This window comes from Choloepus didactylus, chromosome 1 (assembly GCF_015220235.1).
Source record: "Choloepus didactylus isolate mChoDid1 chromosome 1, mChoDid1.pri, whole genome shotgun sequence".
NCBI classification, from domain to species: domain Eukaryota; kingdom Metazoa; phylum Chordata; class Mammalia; order Pilosa; family Megalonychidae; genus Choloepus; species Choloepus didactylus.
The window spans coordinates 135,104,859-135,124,980 of record NC_051307.1 but is presented as its reverse complement, the minus strand read 5'-3'; the positions used below and the strand labels follow the sequence as shown (position 1 = coordinate 135,124,980).

Sequence of the window (20,122 nt, the reverse complement as noted above, 5' to 3'; positions counted from 1 at the left end):
CATCCACTCTTGTCCTGCACTGCCGTTCCATCCCTTCACCTCCGCCATGCAGAGCTTCTAAAAATGACAGTCTGCTGTTATAACCCTCAAGTGACTATTAGGATAAAGATCTTAATGGCAACCCCTCCTCATCTCTCCCCCTCTTCTTTTTTTTTTAAATTCAGTTTTACTGAGATATATTTACATACCATACAATCACCCACAGTGTACAATCAATTGTTCACAGTACCACTGTATAGTTATGCTTCATCACCGCAATAAATTGTTGAACATTTTCATTGCTCCAAAAAAAAAAGAAGAAGAAGAAGAAGAAAAATGAAAGTTAAAAAGAACACCTGAAACATCCCATTCCCCCGTCTCTCCCCACTATTTTTCAATTAATTTTTGTCCCCATTTTTCTACTCATCTGTCCATACACTGGACAGAGGGAGTGTGAGCCACAAGGTTTACACAATCACACAGTCACACCACGTAAGCTACATAGTTATACAATTGTCTTCAAAAATCAAGGCTACTGGGTTACAGTTCGACAGTTTCAGGTATTTCCTTCTAGCTATTCCAATACACTAAAGACTAAAAAGGGATATCTATGTAATGCATAAGAATAACCTCCAGAATGACCTGTCGACTACATTTGAAATCTCTCAGCCACTGAAACTTCATTTTGTTTCATTTTGCTTCCCCCTTCTCCCCTCTTCTTGCTGCTTTTCCTCTTGCTACAACCCAGAGGTTTCTTTTCAGTTACTCAAATGCGCTAGACTTCTTCCAGTCTCAAAACCATTGTTCAAGCTGTTTCTTCTTCTGGTGACACCCTTCCCTTCCTCTTCAGCCAGCCAGCCTATTTCCTGCCCCTGCCCCAAAACACACACTACCTATGTGCTGCCTCGGTATCATACAAGTCTTCTTTATTGGTATTCGTTGCAAATTGCAATCTAAATTTTTGAATTTTTTTTTTTTTCCTGTAATGTCTGTTTCTCTACTAGACTGTAAGCTTCGTAAAGGAAAATAGTATTTGTCTTTTTTACCAATATAGCCTCCAGTGCCTGGCCTGTAGTGTGTGCTCAAAAGTACTTGTTGAATTAATAACAGGTTACAGGCTCTAAACTTTGTAATAATTTTTAAAACATGTCAAATTGCATTCTAGAAAGTTTCTATCTGCCAATTTATAAATCCCACCAGCAGTATATGAGAGCGCTCCTTTGATCATACCCATCCTGGCACTGTTACAGTTTTAACTAATGTTTAAATATTTTGACAGGCAAAACATTACCTCATTCTCATTGAAACTGCATTTCCATTATTATTAGTGAAGTTGAACATCTTTAACATGTTTGACAGCCTCTCATTTATTTTCTGTGATTTCTCAATTCGTGGCATACTGCTTTTAATGCACAAGTTTTTTTTGGAATATTTTGGGAGTTTGTTTAGATTAATTCTCTTTCTATCTCCAAAAGAATGCCACCAAACCTACTTAACTTCATCTGAAGGTTTGGGCAGATTTGCAAATACTCCTCCCATGGTTTATGTTTAGTTATTGATAATTCCCCCTTACCTCGGGTGACCATATAATTTATTACGTAAACTGGGACATTTTTGAGAGTGAAGGAGGGTGCCATTAATAAATAAAGCAGGACTGTCCCGGGAGGCCAAGATATATGGGCTCCCCAACCTTAGCATCGCCCTTTCGTTTTCATGCAGACTTTGAACCCTGGACATCTTGATCTGAGAGCAGAGGTCTAAGGGGGCGAGGGAGGGATGAAATGATGATAAAGCGTACTTTTTGTTTTGAATTTTAATTTTTGGATGCCTTTGTTCTAGTGCTAGGTGTTGACTCCCTGACTTCATCCCTGACAGCTCGTTACCTCTGCTGCCCACTTTATTCATGTATGTTCTAGTTTGCTAATGCTGCAGAATGCAAAACACCAGAGATGGATAGGCTTTTATAAACAGGAGGTTTATTTGGCTACACAGTTACAGTCTTAAGGCCATAAAGTGTCCAAGGTAACACATCAGTAATCGGGTACCTTCACTGGAGGATGGCCGATGGCGTCCAGAAAACCTCTGTTAGCTGGGAAGGCACGTGGCTGGCGTCTGCTCCAAAGTTCTGGTTTCAAAATGGCTTCATCCCAGGACATTCTTCTCTAGCAAGCTTGCTCTTCTTCAAAACGTCACTCACAGCTGCACTGAGTTCCATCTCTTTGAGTCAGCACGTTTATATGGCTCCACTGATCAAGGCCCACCCTGAATGGGTGGGGCCATGCCTCAATGGAAATATCCTATCATCTACAGTTGGGTGGGGTGCATCTCTGCAAACAACCTAATTCAAACATTCCAACTTAATCCCCACTATTCTGTCTGCCCCACAAGATTGCATCAAAGAATATGGCTTTTTCTGGGGGACATAATACATTCAAACCGGCACAATGTACATCACCTGCCTGCCCCACGGAGGTGGTTGAGTTACAGCCCATGAATCTTAGGTGGTTTCTAAGGCTCCAATAATTTCATACAACTTTCCTTTCATGATAAGGCCAGTGGCCCAAAGAACTGAAGGGATTGCCTTGCCCATAAATAGTGCTAGTCAGAGGCAGAGCCAAGTCTCTTGGAAGTGTTCTCTCTTATTCTACCAAGCTGCCACCTTCCTCAATTTCAGATGCATTCCCCCTGCCTGCATGGCACTGACAATGCCAGCAGCTAGTTTCTGATTTTATAATGCTTCCCAAGTTATGTCGAGAAGTGACCAAAACAGAGTTTTCACTTCCCAGAGCATCTTGAAGGATGTTTCTCTTTGACAAGCATAACATATCAAAGTACAAGGCACACATTTCCTAAAGCAGTTGATCTTGCAATGGGGTCATGTCCACATGGACTTAAGTGCCTGTCACTTGTAATGCTTCCTGAGCTCTTACAGTGTGTCTACACACTTTCCAGATTTTCCTTAATGTCCTTTTACGTAATTTATACCCATCAATGAAGCTCAAAGTGTTTACTCAGAGTTGCTTACAGACTTGCATTTTCAAGAACTGCTAAGAAATTGAGGAAAGTAGAATATAATGGCTGAAAACTTCTCAAAAATGAAAGACCAAGAGAGTTGAGATAGTTGAATTTTGTCAATGCCATGCAATCTGAGGTATGACTTTATTAGGGAAAGGACAGCTGGCTTCCTCTTCCAACTTTGTCAACAGAAAACAGATATCCTACCAATGGAATTCCCACACAGAGCCTCGGTGTACTGTTGCAAATTGTGCACTGCACAACTCCAGGGGGTGCCATTTGCATTGCTCTCTATGTGAGTGGTGCCAAATGGTCCCTCCTGGCATCATGCAGTTCTCGATCCTCTCCTGGCACGATGCAGGGCACAATCTGTGCAGCTATATGCTGAGACCCTAACTGACACACTCTATGTGACTTTTCCCTGATGAAGACACTATTCTCTACTGCAGTTAGGTTTACCTCATTCACCAATGCCAACAGATTTTTCAGGGTAATCTTCATTTCAAACATAAATTCACTGGTTTCTGTAACTACTGTACTATTTGTCAAGCCAGGTGCCCTGATTTCAGGTTTGGAAAATAGGTCATTGGAGCTCTTTCATGTGCCGAGTTTTGCCTAAATTTTGCCATTTAATTTTTATTGAGGAAAAAATAGGAAATAAATACAGTCTCATGGTTTAGTAGAGAATCAAAACCTTTAAAATATTGTTAATGTTTTTTACAGGGTTTGTGTGTGTGTGTATGGTTCGTTTTGTTTTGTTTTATTTTCATTAGTACAGCTCCATAAATGAGAGGAAGAAGAAAATCACTTTAGGTGTATATAGAATCTATCTCATATCTACATATACAGACTTTGAAGTTAAGATCAACCCATTGGCTCTACAGAGATAAAGGACAAATATCATGCACCAAATAGGGCCACCCTGCCTAATAGAGATCAATTTGGTTGTGTTTTTTTTTCTTTAATATATATATATATAATATATAATATATATATATAATATATATATATATATTTTTTAATTAGAGAATTGTAGGTCTACAGAAAAATTATGTAGAAATTACACCATTCCCATATACTTCCCCAATTATTAACATCTTGCATTAGTGTGGTACAATTGTTGTAACTGATTAAAGGCTATTATTATAATTGTACTATTAACTATAGCCTTAATTTACATTAGTGTTTACTGTTTGTTCAGTCCAAGGTTATTTGTTGTTTTTTTTAAAATTTTTATTCAAGTAACTTATATACAACCTAAAATCTCCCCCTTTTTACCACATTCAAATATATAATTCAGGGTTGTTAATTATGTCCACAATGTTGTACTTAATTGGTACAGAATTTCTGTTTGAGGTGACAGAAAATTTTTGGTAATGGGTGTTGCTAATGGTAGCACATTGACCTTGTCTTTGAATTAATGGAGGAATCCACTTTGTTTCTTCCAACAAGGAAGGCGATGAAAAGAGCCAGAGACACCTTTATACAATTTTCCATAGTTCCTAGGATGAAATCCATAGGTTCTTCAGGCTAGAAAAATCCTTTCAGTTCACTCAATTAATTCTTACTATTTACGAACATACCTTGCTCATGCCGCCCAGTCCCCTGCATGAGGAAACTGATGTTACAAAAGTTGGTTACAGATGGGGCTGGAAATGAAGCCCAGATGTTCTATATCCAGGACACTTCACCCCACAGTGCACCTAAATATCCCCATGAAGTTACATTCAGATGTGAAATAGGAGAGCATCTGTGTACTGCATGTGACTTGCATGTAATTCATGTAATAAAGATGAAACCCTTTGCCAGCCATTTCTTTATGACTCTAAATGCCACAACTTAGAGAAGGTTCAGCATTAGGGCTAATCACTTCAGAATTAGATTGGGAATTTTGCAAATAAATCATTTCCTACCTATTCACACTCCTTAGGATTTAAATCATGTCCTTTCTCCAATGTTGCCTTTTCAGATTAAAATCCCATAAATAGCACTGACTCCTGAGGTCCACTAATTTTAGTCTTTTTTATCCCTACCCTTTGAGTATTATTCTAGACAATTATTAAAAATATAACATAAAAAAATGAATACTCCAACCTTAATGGATTTTACGGGGGTGGGGGGAGGACTTAGGCATGTAGTTCATAACAATGAGAAATTTCCTTTTCTGAGGTATCTAGGCTACCCTTCCTTTACAAAATTAAATCTCCCAACTTGCTGTATATTGCTGAACTTGTTGATGGTTGAGGAGGCTGAGCACATGTGAGCAAAGAACAGCTGTTCTTGCCAGCTGCCTTTCTCTCCATATAGACATAAATACTGCCCAAGGAGCCTCTGCAGGGCAGGGGACTAAAATCCGGCTTGAGGTTGCTGCAAGGAGACCTTTTCTGACAGTTTTGCTTAGTGAATTTATCAAAATGCACTGGAACCAAGTGATATAGACCTTTTAGCTGAGTGACTATGAGCAAGGATTCTGAAGTCAACTACCTGAGTTCAAATCCTTGCTCAATCACCTATTTTACCAGCTGTGTTAATCAGTGTTCTCCAGAGAAACAGAACTGACCAGAGATATATGTCCTTGTGGCTTCTCTTTCCATCTGACTTTCACTCTGCTTATAAAGGACTCTGGTAATCCAGATTAAGGGCCAACCTGATTCAATTGGGCCACAGTTTAACTGAAGTAACATCTTGAAGAGATATTTACAGTGGGTCTACACCCAGCAGAATGCAGACCAAGACCAAGAACATGTGCAAACTGGGGTACACAACTCAATCCCCTATAAAAATTAAAACATTTATTATGGAATTGGCTCACACAACTGTGGGGGCTGGCAAATCTGAATTCTGTAGGGCAGGCTGCAAGCTGGGATCTCGAAGAAACGTGATTCTGAAGTCTGGCAAGTCCTAACTTTGTGGGCTGGCCTCAAGCTGGAAAGTGATAAAGGTGAAGTTGAATTCTCCAGGGGAAGCTGGCTGGCTGAAGTAGAGGCAGAAATTCTTCTTTTTGACTTCCCAAATCCTCAGTTCAGGCTTTTAAGACCTCCAGTTGATTGGATGAGGAGACTACCCACAATGCTGCAGACAGTTTCCTTTGTTGTTTGTAGATGCAATCAACTGATTACAGATGCCAAATGCATCTACAAAATACCCTCATGTTAACAAGCAACTCAGTGCTTGACCAAACAAATGGACACCATAAAGTAGCCAGGTTGACACATGAAACTGATCATCACACCAGCCTTTTAACATTGGGCAAGTTAGTTAACCTCCTTGTGCCTCAGGTTCCTCATATGTAAATAGGGATAATAATAGTTTCCTCCTCATGGGCTTTGAGGATTAAATGAGTTAGATGTTATTATTATTATTATTATTCCAGCAACAAATATCTGTTGAGCTCCTACAAGACAGAAGAGGCCCTTCCCTTCATGGAAAGTAGAACATGTTTTCACACTAGGATCCTGACCCATTAAAGGGTTGTGAAGTCAATGTAATGGAGCATGATGAGATTTTGTTTAAAATGAACTAGAATAGAATCATATAAAAGTAGAGTTTGCTGTAACTTTTATTGTTACATATATATATTTTAAATTTTATTGTGGTTATATATATGTCGTAAAAAATTGGCATTTTCACCATTTTTAAGTGTACAACTCAGTGGCATTATATTTACAACATTTTTTTAACCATCATCACCATCCATTACAAGAACTTTTTCATTACCCCAAATAGAAACTCTGTATCCATTAAGCAATTACTCTTCTTTCCACCTCTACTTGGCCACTGGTAACCTCTAAGCTACTTTCTGTCTCTATGAATTTGCTTATTCTAGATATTTCATGTACATGGTATCACATAATACTTGTCCTTTTGTGTCTGGTTTATTTCACTTAGCATAATGTTTTCAAGGTTCAGCCACGTAGTGTCAGTTACATATATTTTTATATGTATGGGTAGCCTGGTTCTTGATATAAAATGTATTTCTTATTATGAGCTGCTATCAAACATGTTTATAAAACATTGTTCTTGTAGCAAAGGCAAGCAATTAGACAAGTGACCTGGAAAAGTGTGATAAGTGCAGTGGATGCTGTGGCATAGCCGACAAGAGGGCAGGTACAAGGGATCAGGCAAGATTTCCAGGAGGAAGTGACATTTAAGCTGACACTTAGAGGACAGGTAGATGTTTGCTAACAGAAGGTGGGGAAGCAGGAAGCAGTCCTTTTCAAAGCAACAGGGAGCCCTGGGAGGGTTTAATGAAGCAGGGGAGACACTAGTTCAGCTCTGCACTTTAGGAAGGCTACTCTGACTGCATGAGGAAAACAGGAAGAGATGGTTTAGGAGGCCATTTAGTAATTCCAGCAGGAGATGACAGTGGTCCAGACTGGTGTGAAGGCGGTGGGGTGCAGGGAGATGGGTATTCGAGGGACCCTATATTTAGGTAGAACTGACAGGACTTGGTGATTGATGGGGGAAGGTGCTGCAGCAGGAGGGTTTGGGGATGATTCCCCCTAGTCCCACAACTCTGCTTGATGTCCAGTTTACAAAGGCTTCAGAGGACAAATCTAAGTCTTTAAACTCCAGGCCCCTGACTTGAAGAAACTTTCCTGTAAACAGGAAAATAGGATCTTTCCATCACTTTGCAAATCATCTCTCCATTCTGTTGGACTTATCTGCAGACTATTTCCCGCCTAGGAGTTGGCAGGTCTTCCTGTTCCAAAGTGGGATGGTTCTTGGCAGGAGATGGAAGACTGGGAACAGAAAGGAAAAGAAAATAAGAAACCAGTATTTTCCCATCTGATCCAGAATTTCTGGTCAGCAAATAATTTAAAAGTATAGATAATTCAAAGATGTTCATATTTGGCTTTGAAATATCATACATTTTTGGCAGTGGATTCACCTTGCCAATGTTTTTTCTTAGACCTTATTTTGCATTTCCTGAACACAGACCACCTGGGCAGCAGGGGGACAGCAGGGGCCCAGAAGGGAGTCTGGGTGGATGCACTGTTTAAAAACTAGTCTGAGACCAAACATTCCCTTATCACCCTAGCTGATCAATACTTGTCTGTCTACCTGTGTCCTGCCACAGAGCAGGGAGCTTTTTCTGACCTAAGCCTTGCTGGATCACATGATTTGAAAAGCAGCTGTCTAGTTCCCAACACACAATGCTTCCCCACCATTCTTTGAATATTCCACAGAGACACCTTCAGCCCACAGGGTGGCAGCCAGCTGAGCCAGAGCTCAGCAACAATCTCAAAATCAAACCATATTTGGAGCAAGAGGCAGGCTGTTTACAGATGTTATAGTAAAAGGCATTTTAAGTCATCATCAGGCCTGTTTTGTAGAAGACCTGGCCAGACCAGAAGGTCCCTTTTCCTGTTATTCATAAGATTGCTGCTTCCAGACAAGCTAAAAGCTTAGCTTATCTTCCCTGGCTCAGGCCTACCTAAGAGAGGAAAGTCTCACTGAAATCACTGAGTCTCCATTAGAGCTTAGAAAAAAGGTCCGGCTGGCAGCCACTCCCTTCTAAAGAATTCCAAACATTCCCTTGTTCTCCACCGGACCTTGCCAAGCCAGGGTAGTCGCCTGGTCCTGGCTAGAATTCATTGGGAATAATTAGTAACAGGCCCAAATCCGGGAGTTCAAGGAAAATGGTTTTCCCCAGTCCCTTGTAAAATTGAGTGCTCATAATCAGAATGGAGGGCATTTCCTAGATTCCCTGTTCCTGTGGGTCAGAATGGCTCATCACAGAGCCTTAAAAGGTGCTCTGTGACCCACCTCCGTTTCCCAAGTGTTGGCATCTTTCCCTTCATGGAATCTCAGGCAGCCTGTGTGTGTTTCGGAAAACCCGGCATAGGTTTCTTTGACGCAGTTTCCTGAAAATTTTAAGGAAGCAAAGCAAGAGAATATGCCAGGAGCACTGTCACCTGATATCTTTTCCCCTGCTTTAATTCTCTTTGATTGGGGGTGGTAGAAAGGGTCCTTTGAGGCTAGCCCTAAATCTCAGAACAGATGTCCCCGATCCCCATCCCCCATTCCCATTCCAGATCTCACTCCCATCGCACACTTACCGCCCTTCCCCGCCAACTTTCCCCCCTCCCCCATACACACACCTCGCTGAGGTCTTCCTCAGCGTGCAGGAGGGAGGGGGAAGGAAACGTGAGCTAAAGCAACAGGTTCCACCCACAGCCTGAACTTGGAAGGCGAAACAGTGAGGAGACGGGAAAGGGGAGGTGGAGGGAGGGAAGGAGGTGAGGAGGATGGAAGGGATGTAATGGTACATAGTACATGACCACCGAGCACTCGTCACTTGGGCTCGCACATGGGTTTGTGCGCGTGGGTGGGGGGCGGTTGGGAGAGACCCTTCACAGGGTCCCTTGAAGACTTCGCGTGGGTTAGGCGCTTTGGGGTGCCGGGGGGTACTGCTGGGTAGCAAGCCCTGCGGGGCGGGCGAGAGGCGCGCCCAAGAAATGTGAAGGTGTCTAGTGTTAAATAAACAACCCTCCCCAGGGCACCGCCCTTGCCAATTGGCCGGGTCTGTTCCTCTAACGCCCCGCGCCACCTTCTTTCGGGCGCTTCCCCGGCCTCACCAACCCCATTCCCGCCCGGCCTCCGGTTTCAGCCTGCTGCCGCGAAAACCAGGAGAGCGGTCTGCGCCGCGCCCGGCCGCCTCTGGGCATGCTCGGTGGCGGGACGGGCTCCGCTGCCGAGAGGGCGCGCCCTTCCTCCCCTGGGGCGGCGGCGGCGCCTGCAGCCACTGCTGCTGCTCCCGGACCCCGCACACCTTCGGTGGGAGGCGGCGGGGGCCACCCTGCCCGGCTTGGGCGGAGAGCGCCCCCCGTCTCTGATCCGTCCTCAGCAAGTCCGGAAGAGGGGCCGGTCGGGGAGGCGCTGAGGCAGGAGTGAGACCTCAGAGCTCCCAGCGGTGCTTTTGAAAGTGAAGCTCCGCTAACTCGCGTACCCCGTCTCCCTGCCGCGGGCGAGGGAGGGGCGGGGCCGGGGGTGGTGGTCTCCACGCTGGGAGCGTGGTGCAAAATTAGTAGCCACCCACCTTCTCCGGTCCCGCCCCGCAGCGAATTACAATTCTCTGGGAAAGTGTCTGGTTTTCGGAGAATCCTTGGGGCGGGGTGCACGAGCGCACCCGGCACAGAATGGTTAAAACAAAGTCTGCGCGCGCTCTGGGCACCCTTGTATGAAAGTGTGCGCGCCGGTGGCTAGGCACCCGTTCTGCTAATTAATGGGTTAGTTACCCGGGGGAAGTCTGGCTGGGGGGGGGGGGGGGTGGGAGTGAGGTGGTAGGGGAAGCCCTACGTAGGTCCGGGCTTGCGCCCCCAAGTCTCCTTGAGGGGGCACCTCGGGCCAGGCGGGCTCGGGGAACTGGGCCCGGGCGATAGCGGCGGGCGGCCAGAGCAGGTTCGGCCCAGCGGTTCACTCTCTCTGCCTCCTCTCCCCCTCCACCCCCAGGATTACCGAGAGGATGGGATGGATCTAGGCAGTGACGCCGGCAGCAGCAGCAGCAGCAGCCGCGCCAGTTCGCAGTCCAACTCCACCAAAGTGACCCCTTGCTCCGAGTGCAAATCCTCGTCGTCGCCGGGGGGCAGCCTGGACTTGGTGTCTGCCCTGGAGGACTATGAGGAGCCCTTCCCGGTCTACCAGAAGAAGGTGATTGATGAGTGGGCGCCGGAGGAGGACGGAGAGGAGGAGGAAGAGGAGGACGAGCGCGACGAGCTACGGTACCGGAAATGACCGTTGTCCAGTCCGGGAGCCGGGGGACGTGAGCGCCAGGACCGGCAGCGGCAGGAGCGTCACCACCGCCATGCCGCCCCCCGTGCCTAACGGCAACCTCCACCCGCACAACCCTCAGGACCTCAGGCACAATGGTAACGTGGTGGTGGCCGGCCGGCCGAGCGGTCCCCGGGGACCTCGCCGGGCAATCCAAAAGCCCCAGCCAGCGGGGAGCCGGCGCGGCGGCCGGGGCCCAGCGGCCCGGAGTATCTGCCTCCAGCTCCCGGACGGCGGGACGTGCGTCCCCGAGGAACCCCCTGTTCCACCAATGGACTGGGAGGCGCTGGAGAAGCATCTGGCAGGACTGCAGTTCCGGGAGCAAGAGGTGCGGAACCAAGGCCAGGCGAGGACCAACTCCACCTCCGTAAGTTGGCCGGGGTGCGTGCCCACACGCGCGCACACACGCGTACACATCCCGCGCATAGCCCGCACGCCCCCTCCCCGCTCCCGTCCGCCTGCGGCCCCATTCATCCTTTCCGGAGGGGGTGGTGGCAGGCTGGAGAGACTGCCTTCCGTTCCCTAGGGGTACGGTTGCTCAGTTCGTGGGCTGTCTGGGTTTGCAGGATGGGCGGAGAGGAGGGAGGGGCAGCCAGAGGGCCCCGGAAAGTCGCGTTAGTGGAACCAGCGACTCATTTTGATGGAATTACTTATGGAGACGAGGTTGTGAGTCACTTGCCTGCAAATAAACCCGAGGAGATTTTGGCACAGAAACCAGTGTCTGCGGGTAATATTTCAAATCGCAATAGTTGTGGCTTTGTCATCCGTGGTGGGTCTTCCTTTCTCGCCATTAATCTCTCGCCCTCATAGGCTGTCCCTGTGCACACGCACACATTCGCCTGCCCACACCGCCCGGCTGGCAGCGGTGTTCGTTCCTCCCTCCTCGCATTTAAGCGGATGCTTCTGTGTTTGGTGGGTTGATGACCCTCTTCGAAGACTCGCTCTTTCTGAATCCCGAGCTGTTTTTGACCTGGGGGAACGAAGTGAATTGACCTGACAGGATGAGGGAGGGGTTCTTGCCTCTGACGCCTGACTCACTCCTTGTTTTGATAACGGAGGCGCTTGCAGTTCCTTTCCGGAGGCCACTGACTCAATTCAGGAAAGCTAGACAGGGAGGGGTGCTGGAGTGGCAAAGAGGGGGAGAGGGAAGGAGGGCTGCATCTATAATAAGAAGCTATGGCAAGTTAGCACTCGCCTCAACATCTTTTTTGTCTCTGAGAACAGATAAATGACTTAAAAGAAAAGCATCATGAATGTGGCTCCTCTATTTTTCACTGTGTTGAGATAAAACAGTTTTGAGTTGTAATTTGAAATCATTAATGTCCCTAAATAGGACTGAAGGGCACAGTTTAAATGAGGCTGCTTTTTCTGTGTGGCAGCTGTGTGACAGTGTGGGAAAATGCTTGCCTTGAAGGTGTAATTTTTCGACTCCAGGGCCCTGGGGCTACTGGAAATTGGGTGCATGCACTTCTGACTTCAGGGCTGAGGATAGTAACTGCAGTTCACAGAGGAATTGGCACCAAGTTTCTGAGAGAGCCCTTAGCTGACAGAACCCACTGGTTTGCATCCCTTGAGAAACTACCTATTAAATTAATGCGCTCGTTTTAATCCCAACTGTTTAGGAGTTTACCATGAACACTAGCAGACATGGAATGTTTCCATTACAGCCAATACTGTCTTTTGACCTTGCAATAGAAAACATCCTTTTCCCCACTTAGTACTTGATAGAAGAAAAACACCTCATTAAGCTGTCTGGACTTGAACAGTGACTTGGAGAAAAGCAACAGTTTCATTTACTATTGCATGACATTTATGCAATTACTATGCTTTGTATAATATATTATATTAAGGGAAAATTTAATAATTGGGTGTAAATTTCGGGTTAGGATTTGATGATGGTAAATGAGCTCCTTTATTCCAAAGTTATTAAACACAATTTTATTGAGTTCCCTTGTATCATGTGCTGTATGCCAGATGTGATCCTGAATGCTGAAGTTACACAACTGCCCACATGGGGCTTGCACTCTGGTGAGGGTAGATAACAATGCAGGCTGCCTCCCCTCTAGGAACATACAGTTGAATGGGTTACTTAACAGTCCCCTCCCCATCTGTTCTTGTTATTATGAAGACTCTGTGAAATCTTTCTGTTTGAACAATCTTTGACAGCAAAAGTGTAAACATTTGCATATTTCGGTGTCCCCCTCCATAGCCTTCCTGAAAATGATCCCTCTGGGCATTTCCTCCATAAGTCACACAGAGAAATTTGGGTTCGGTTGCTTTAAAGCAAGTATGTAAGTGGGGGATTTAGGCCTTTGTAGTTGTTTAATACTGAATTTTTTCCGGTTGGTATTGAACAAAGTCACTAGCCAACATTGCTTTAGAATATGTTTTGCAAACTTCAGGTTACCCAAAAAATCATTTCAGCTTTTTAAAAAATGAAATAAAATAGATTATACCACAGTGCATTGGCAGGAAGTCCCAGTAAGCTTGGTTTAATGAAACTTTTCAGTTTTATATATACACTGGGTTACAATGTAAAATTTATTTCTCACTATGGGTCACTGTCATAAAAGTTGATAAACACTTAGTTAGGGTCCTGTTTACTGTTGCCTGGATAAATGAAAGATTGAATATGTAACCATGAGGACAGGAACCTGAGAAGATTAAAGGAGTTGCATAGAAGAGAAGACTTGTCTTGAACGGTTGTTCAAATCCAATGATACTTTTGCTACTCTTTAAAAACGTTGTGTATAAATATGTTTAAATAGGCATTAAACACATACCATTGGGAGGAGGTATGCATGAGATGAAATACGAGAGTGGGAGTTACTCCTTCACTTATGAACCATACAAGCGTATTCGCCACCTCAGGGCCTTTTAGGCTTCTGCTTAGAATCTCACTTCCTCAGAGAGGCTTGTCCCCTGAACACTTTCCCTAATATAACAGCATCCCACACCCATACCCAGGCTCTCTCTTGTGTACTGTTTTCTTAATGCTTACCACTATCTGAAATTATTTTGTTAGTTTTTATTTTTGATGTCTCCCTACCATATCTAAGTTGAAGTGCAGAGATCTTGCCTATCTTATGACTGTTGTAACCTAGTGCCTGGGACAGTGCCTGGTATGTATTAGGTTCTCAAATGTCAAATGAATGAATGAAATGTTTAGAAGACCCACATATCACAGACCTAATCCAACCCCCTCATTTTACAGACGGAAAAGGTTAAATGATTTGCTGAATGTCCCAGTGAGAAAACCTGTGAAAGGAATTTTGTCCTTTCTCCTGACACCAGACTAGGTTGTTTTTTCTCCTTTTAATATTAACATAATTTGAAATAAAAGGAAAGTGTTCCCACCTCCCTGATATAACTTAAAGAGTTTTCTAACAAGTCCCCTCTTGCACTTCCTTGGTATTAGCAACAAAAGTAAATAGGGAAATAGTCAAAATCCTACCACCTAGGAATCTCTTTTTAGAGACCTGGTTTTGTTTTGTGTTTTAAGTGGAATAAGGTTGAGATCTGCAGAGCAAATTAGTTACAGAATTCAGGTCTCCTCTCTCCCTGTCTAGTGCTCTTCTCAGCTGCAGTGATATACCCAAAAGGAAGTACCACAGTCTCAAAAATGTGTTGACAATCTGACATCCCTAATCCAGGGAAGATTTAGAGGCAAAATTAAAAAATACATAATGTTTGGGTGGGACTTAAAAACCTAGTGCTGACCTTTTCTTTGTGAAGGGTTAAAGCAGCTAACCTCTCCCTTGGCACCAGTGCGAGATGATGAGCTTGGATGCTGTCTTTGGTGTCTGAGCATGGTGATGCCCAAGGAGTCCTGAAGAAAACACTCTGGGGAGCTAACTTCCTGATCCCTTCTCAGAGACTGATCTGCCTCACTTCACTCACAGATGGCCCAACCCCATCTTGAAGTCTGCACCTTCACGGCACCAGGTGTGTTTTATTCCACTGCCTTATCCCCAGTAGATAGCACTGTACCTGGCACAAATGCTGGGCACACTTGGGGAAGTGAGAGATTCAACCCAACAACCAGAAATGCTCCAAGAAGTGCCCTCCTCCATTTGGCCAACCCCCACTGATTTGGTACCAATGTGCTTCTCACAGTCCTGCTTTGGCCGCTCTTACTTCCTGCATGTGAATGTTCTTGGTAAACTCAAGGGCAGACAGACACAGATTTGTCTGATATAGAACGACCTTGGCAAATTAAGGGACTCCTACTCGAAAGCTTTGTATTCATCCTAAATTCTTATTTCCTCTTCTGTTCTGGTGAACTGACTTGGACAATCTTAAGGGAAACCTGGAGTTTCTCTTCAGTTTCCCCTCTTTTCACAGTAGACCCCAGCAGTTGGCTTTGTTTTTTCTCCTGCTTCTTGAGGACCTTGGTTTATCACTGTATCCGCCTTCCTCCTATTCCAAGAGTCTATCTACTCATCAAGAGGGGTGACATGTTCACTGCCCCAGTGTACTCCTCTTCCTAAATGGAATATGCTTTCGTCTCTCTTTCTAAATGGTTTTTACATGAGTTTTCCTCTCCTTCAGGGTGTATGGTCCTCTATGTTTAGCCTGTTCTGTCTCTGGAAACTCCCCCTCCTCTCTTCTCCCACATCTCCCTCCTTTAGATTCATTTTTTTTTTTTAAGTTTTATTGAGGTATAATTGACATACAATAAACTGTACATATTTAAAGTGTACACTTTGAGGGGTTTTGACATATGTATACACCCATGAAACCATCACCAATATCAAGATAAAGAACATAATCATAGCCATTGCCCCAAAAAGTCTCCTCATATGCATTTGTAATCCGTCCCCCCAGTCCTGTCCCCAGGCAACCACTAATCTGATTTCTGTCACTATAGATTAGTTTGCATTTTCTGAAATTAATATAACTGGAATCAAACAATATGTACTCTTTTTTGGCCTGGATTCTTTCACACAGCATATTTTGAGTTTCATCCATGTTCTCTGTATCAATAGTTGGTTCCTTTTCATTGCTGAGTAGTGTTCCATTGTATGGATATATCTCAAATTGTGTATTCATTCATCTGTTGGTGGACATTTTTTTCCCCCAGTTTTTTAGCTATTGTGAATAAAGGTGCTATGAACGTTCATATACAAGTCTCCATATTTTTTCTTGGGGAAATACCTAGGAGTGCAGTGGCTGGATCTTATGGTGCATTTATGTTTAACTTTTTAGTAAGTTGCCCAGCTGTTTTCCACAGAACTGGCACCATTATACATTACCATCACCATGATTCTTTTTGTTTTAATTCAGTTTTATTGAGATGCATTCACTTACCATACAGTCATCCAAAGTGTACAATGAGTTGTTCACAGTACCATCATACAGTTGTGGATTCATCACCACAATCAATTTCTAAATATTTTCATTGCTTCAGAAACAAGATAAAAATAAGAATAAAAATAAAAGTATAAAAAAACACCCAAAACATTCCATCCCCCTATCCTACCCTATTTTTCATTTAAGTTTTGTCCCCATTTTTCTACTCATCTGTCCATACATTGAATAAAAGGAGTGCATCACCATGATTCTTAATGTACTGACTAGAACCTCAGCTCCCCTACCCCCAACCCCACCCCCACCCCCCACCAGTTGCTCTATTCCAGCTGTGTCCTTGGGGCTTAAAGAACACTTTTCTTCTGGTGACTAGAATGACTGTTTCCCTCTTTTCTTAAGAGAAAACTACAAGAAAACACCAGGATCACATGTTACATGCAACAAAAACCATAATATGCATTGTGCAAAAAGAGAAAGGAGTCATTTGTTAAATTAGAGAAGAGGTCTAGTTGTAGGCATGATGAGTTTTATATGCAGTTTTAGTTCCTGTGACAGGTGCATTTTCCTCTTTTAATGAAAAGATAAGAATAATTTTAATTGACACGTTAATTGAAAGCAAATTCCCCTGATGAAGTTATTTCCAAAGTACTTGAAAATAACTTGTCTTTTATTATGTATACTATTATCTAGTAGCAGAATGTAAAGTACGTACATTTCTTCCTAGGGTAGTACTAATTGCAGGTTATTTTCAATGTATTATTCCATAAAAATTACATCCCAGTTACTCCTTCCCCATCAATGACACTACTAAAGTAGCTTGAATGGCTGAGTAGTTTGTTTCCTTAGTTACTTGCGCTATATTTAAATTACATGAATTCCCATTTTTATAGACTGAATTAGTAGCTGTTTATTGCTCCTATAAAATATAGTAAGGTTTATACGTTTAATAAGTTACGTGATTCTACAGCCTGGGATATAGCATTGAAAACATTCTGTATGATATGTAGTCAATCACTTATGCCTGTTCATTAGAGAGCACTATAGGATAGTGTTAAAAAAAAAAATATATATATATATATATATATTTTTTTTTTTACTATAACCAGAAATTATCAGAGCTAAATGTATTCTGTGCTTCAACCTTTTACCTTTTAATGTTTAGTGCCATAATGAAAAGTTCTTTGCCTGCTTTTCTAATTAATTTGAGTTTTGTTTAAGAGCTGCAAAGGGCATTCTTTCCATTTGCATGTCCTCCAGACTTTAAAGAAATATGGTTGGGTTTGAAAAAGAAAAAAATAGGTTGCAGATAAATCACAAGTGAGCAATTCTTAAAATTTTAAAAATATACCATTAATTCTGGAGCTGTGTACATGTGCATGTGCATATGTCTGTATGTGTTTTTGGGCTACCAGGATGAAATGGGTTTATCCTGTTACAGAACAGTGTTTTGGAAATGCCGTAGCTGGATTAAAAGAAATCTTTGCCTACCTCATGGTTTGCATATAGTGGGCCTTTAAAACATCCTAAGGAAAAATTTCAGGGTGCACCTCTGAAAAATCAATGCAGATATTCTCATTACACTCTCATTGAGCTGTCTGGGCATCTCACCACTGGCATTATGTCTCCCTCCCCCAATTCCTAGCTGGCTCTGCCCACACTTTAAATTCCAAATCCTTTGGCCTGGCTTTGCTCATAATTTCACTTTCAGGAAGCCCCAACATGAGCCCTTTGCTCAGTAGAGGGCTACTCACTACTGTCCACCAAACCACAGGCACTTGCTTCTCCAAGACCTGCTCTGATTCAAGGCCCTACCCCTTTGGCGAGTTCAGCTCTTGAATGACCTCTTTTTCTTTTGCACTTCTTATTCCACTTGAGCCTGTACCACTTACTCATACTTAGGTTTTTAAAGGCTTTTTCCCCTAGGTTTTTGTGTTTTCGTGTTCCTTATCACATTTGATCCTCATGACAGGCCTGAAAATTGGACAAAGCAGTTATTCCCATTTTAGAGAAAATTGAGGCAGAGGACTCCCCTTGAGTCTTAAGCCTCCTTTAAGTGACAAAAGTCAGACCAGATCTGTGAATTTCTGACTCTAGTTCCAGGCTCTTTCTGCAACCTAAGACCACTCAATGTCTGTTTTATCTTTATCTTCTTGTGGGAATCTCTCTTATCTGCCCCACTATTTTCAATCCTTACCCCCCTCCCCAAACACACACAAATGACAGATAATAGGATTTGGTGAAAAGCAGACATCTGATGAATGCTTTTTTATCTGATTGAGTAAGTAATTTGTGCCACCCTTTCTATTTAGTTCTTTAATTTACTTGAAGCTGCTACACTGGACTTTATTCCAGCTAATAATTATAATCCCAGGTCCTTTCTTAAATGCTTATCCAAACTCTGTGACAGTACATTTGCATTTTAAAATACAAATTTGTTTTTTCTCCTGGACCATTGCCCTTGAAGACAAATGGTTTTGTAGTCTTACTTTTGAAATTCAGTTGTGTTTTAACAAAAAGGGCTTTTTCAAATGCTTTTGCTTAGCGGTTTTATGTTCCTTGGGCCTTCAGAACAGAGAGATGATGCTTTATACTGTCAGTTACTGTGAGATAATTTTGCACACTACTTTGGGGGAAATTCAAGCATCTCATAATTGGGCAGTTTCAAGTGTAAAAGTAATAGGATTTTAGAGCTAGAATGGATCTGAGAGGTCATCTCATCACACTCTCCCATTTTCAAAGGAAGAAACTGAGCCCTATGGAGATTAAAGTCTTCACCCAAGTTCTTCAACCCTGGTCTGCCCTGGCCTCAAGTTACCCATAGACTCCTAATGAATTTGCACTCTTGAAGAACTCCTTCCCCCTTCACCTAATGTCACATCTTTGGGTTGTTTTTTTTTTAAGAGTGCTTTCAAAACTTAACTTGGAGGACAAATTCAGGCTCATCACTTTAGAATCTTCCAAAACCATAAGTAGATTCTAATTTTTGTCCCTTGATGGAAAGCTTTCATTTTATTTTGTGTCTCTCTTTTTCTTTTTTTACACCCACTTTAATCACAGCAATTATAAAATTGCTTTTTTCCTTTCAGACTTCTCTCCAGCTCATCTCAGTGTGTATTTCTACCAATAGAATAGTGCTCTCCCTGGAGAAATAATTTTTTCCTAGCATTGCTCTTTTCCTATCAGGCTCTGTAAACGCCTTTTCCTGGCTGCCCTTCCTCCTCTCCAGCATGAGGTGTCACACAGTACTCTCCTGTCATGGTGGCCCGGGATGACTGATGGATTCAGAACTTTGCAGGGAGTACCCTGAGTCTCGGAGGTAGAGCAGGAAGCAGCGAGGGTTGAGGCTCACCATTCTGTGCAGCATTCCATTTACAAAGCCTGCCGCTTGACTGTCAGGGCTGTGAGGGGGCACCAAGATGGGTGGTTCCTTGCAGACACTTGCTCTTCCGGTATCTGCTGTCTTCCGGTTTCTTTCTGTGGCTCTCCCGCTGACTGTCTCCCAGTTTCTTCTGTGTCTAAAGGACCCACTAGTATGGATTAAGGGCTATGCTGATTCAGTTGGGTTATACCTAAATAGAATCTTAGAAGATCCTATGCACAAGTGAGTCACCACCTTAACTAATGATACATCTTCAGAGTTCTTATTTACAAATAGATTCACACCCTCAGAAACATGGATTAAGATTAAGAACATGTTCAATATTCCACAATAGGGGAGAGAGAGATAGGGGAGGGCAGAGAGGGGAGAGAAGATCTCTGTGTGGCTCACTCAACGAGTAGAAACAGGTTTTGTTCCATCTAGACAGTTTTAACTGGATATTTTATTATAAGCCAAAAAAGGAAAAATGAGCCCAAGAAAAGACTAGGAAAAAGGTATTCAAGAGCAGCCAATAAAATAGCTGTGAGTAGGATGCCTGGCTTAGTTAGAATATGAGTGAGGACAAGGAATAGAAAAATGGACATAAAAAAAGGGATATGTGTTTGGATTTTTATTTCCCTGTATGATCTTTCTGAGGTTCCCAGTTAGATTTTTTTTTTATCTTCA

General features: G+C 43.3%; 1 protein-coding gene and 1 long non-coding RNA gene across 3 annotated transcripts in view; one reads left to right on the top strand and one right to left on the bottom strand.

The window, feature by feature from the left end:
• LOC119538676 (IQCJ-SCHIP1 readthrough transcript protein) overlaps positions 1–20,122 on the top strand; it is an 802,368-nt gene that overhangs the window by 665,991 nt on the left and 116,255 nt on the right. Inside the window, 2 exon segments of the mRNA XM_037841819.1 lie at positions 10,450–10,725; positions 10,727–11,134. Coding sequence (XP_037697747.1) covers positions 10,450–10,725; positions 10,727–11,134 — 684 coding nt within the window.
• LOC119538709 lies at positions 3,927–10,176 on the bottom strand. 2 transcript variants are annotated; one of them, XR_005217635.1, is made up of 3 exons: positions 10,037–10,176; positions 8,764–8,861; positions 3,927–7,736 (listed from the first exon to the last, which is right to left on the bottom strand). It is a non-coding gene; the product is annotated as an uncharacterized LOC119538709 (long non-coding RNA). The 2 variants fall into 2 exon arrangements; XR_005217634.1 differs by lacking the exon at positions 10,037–10,176 and adding an exon at positions 9,770–9,934.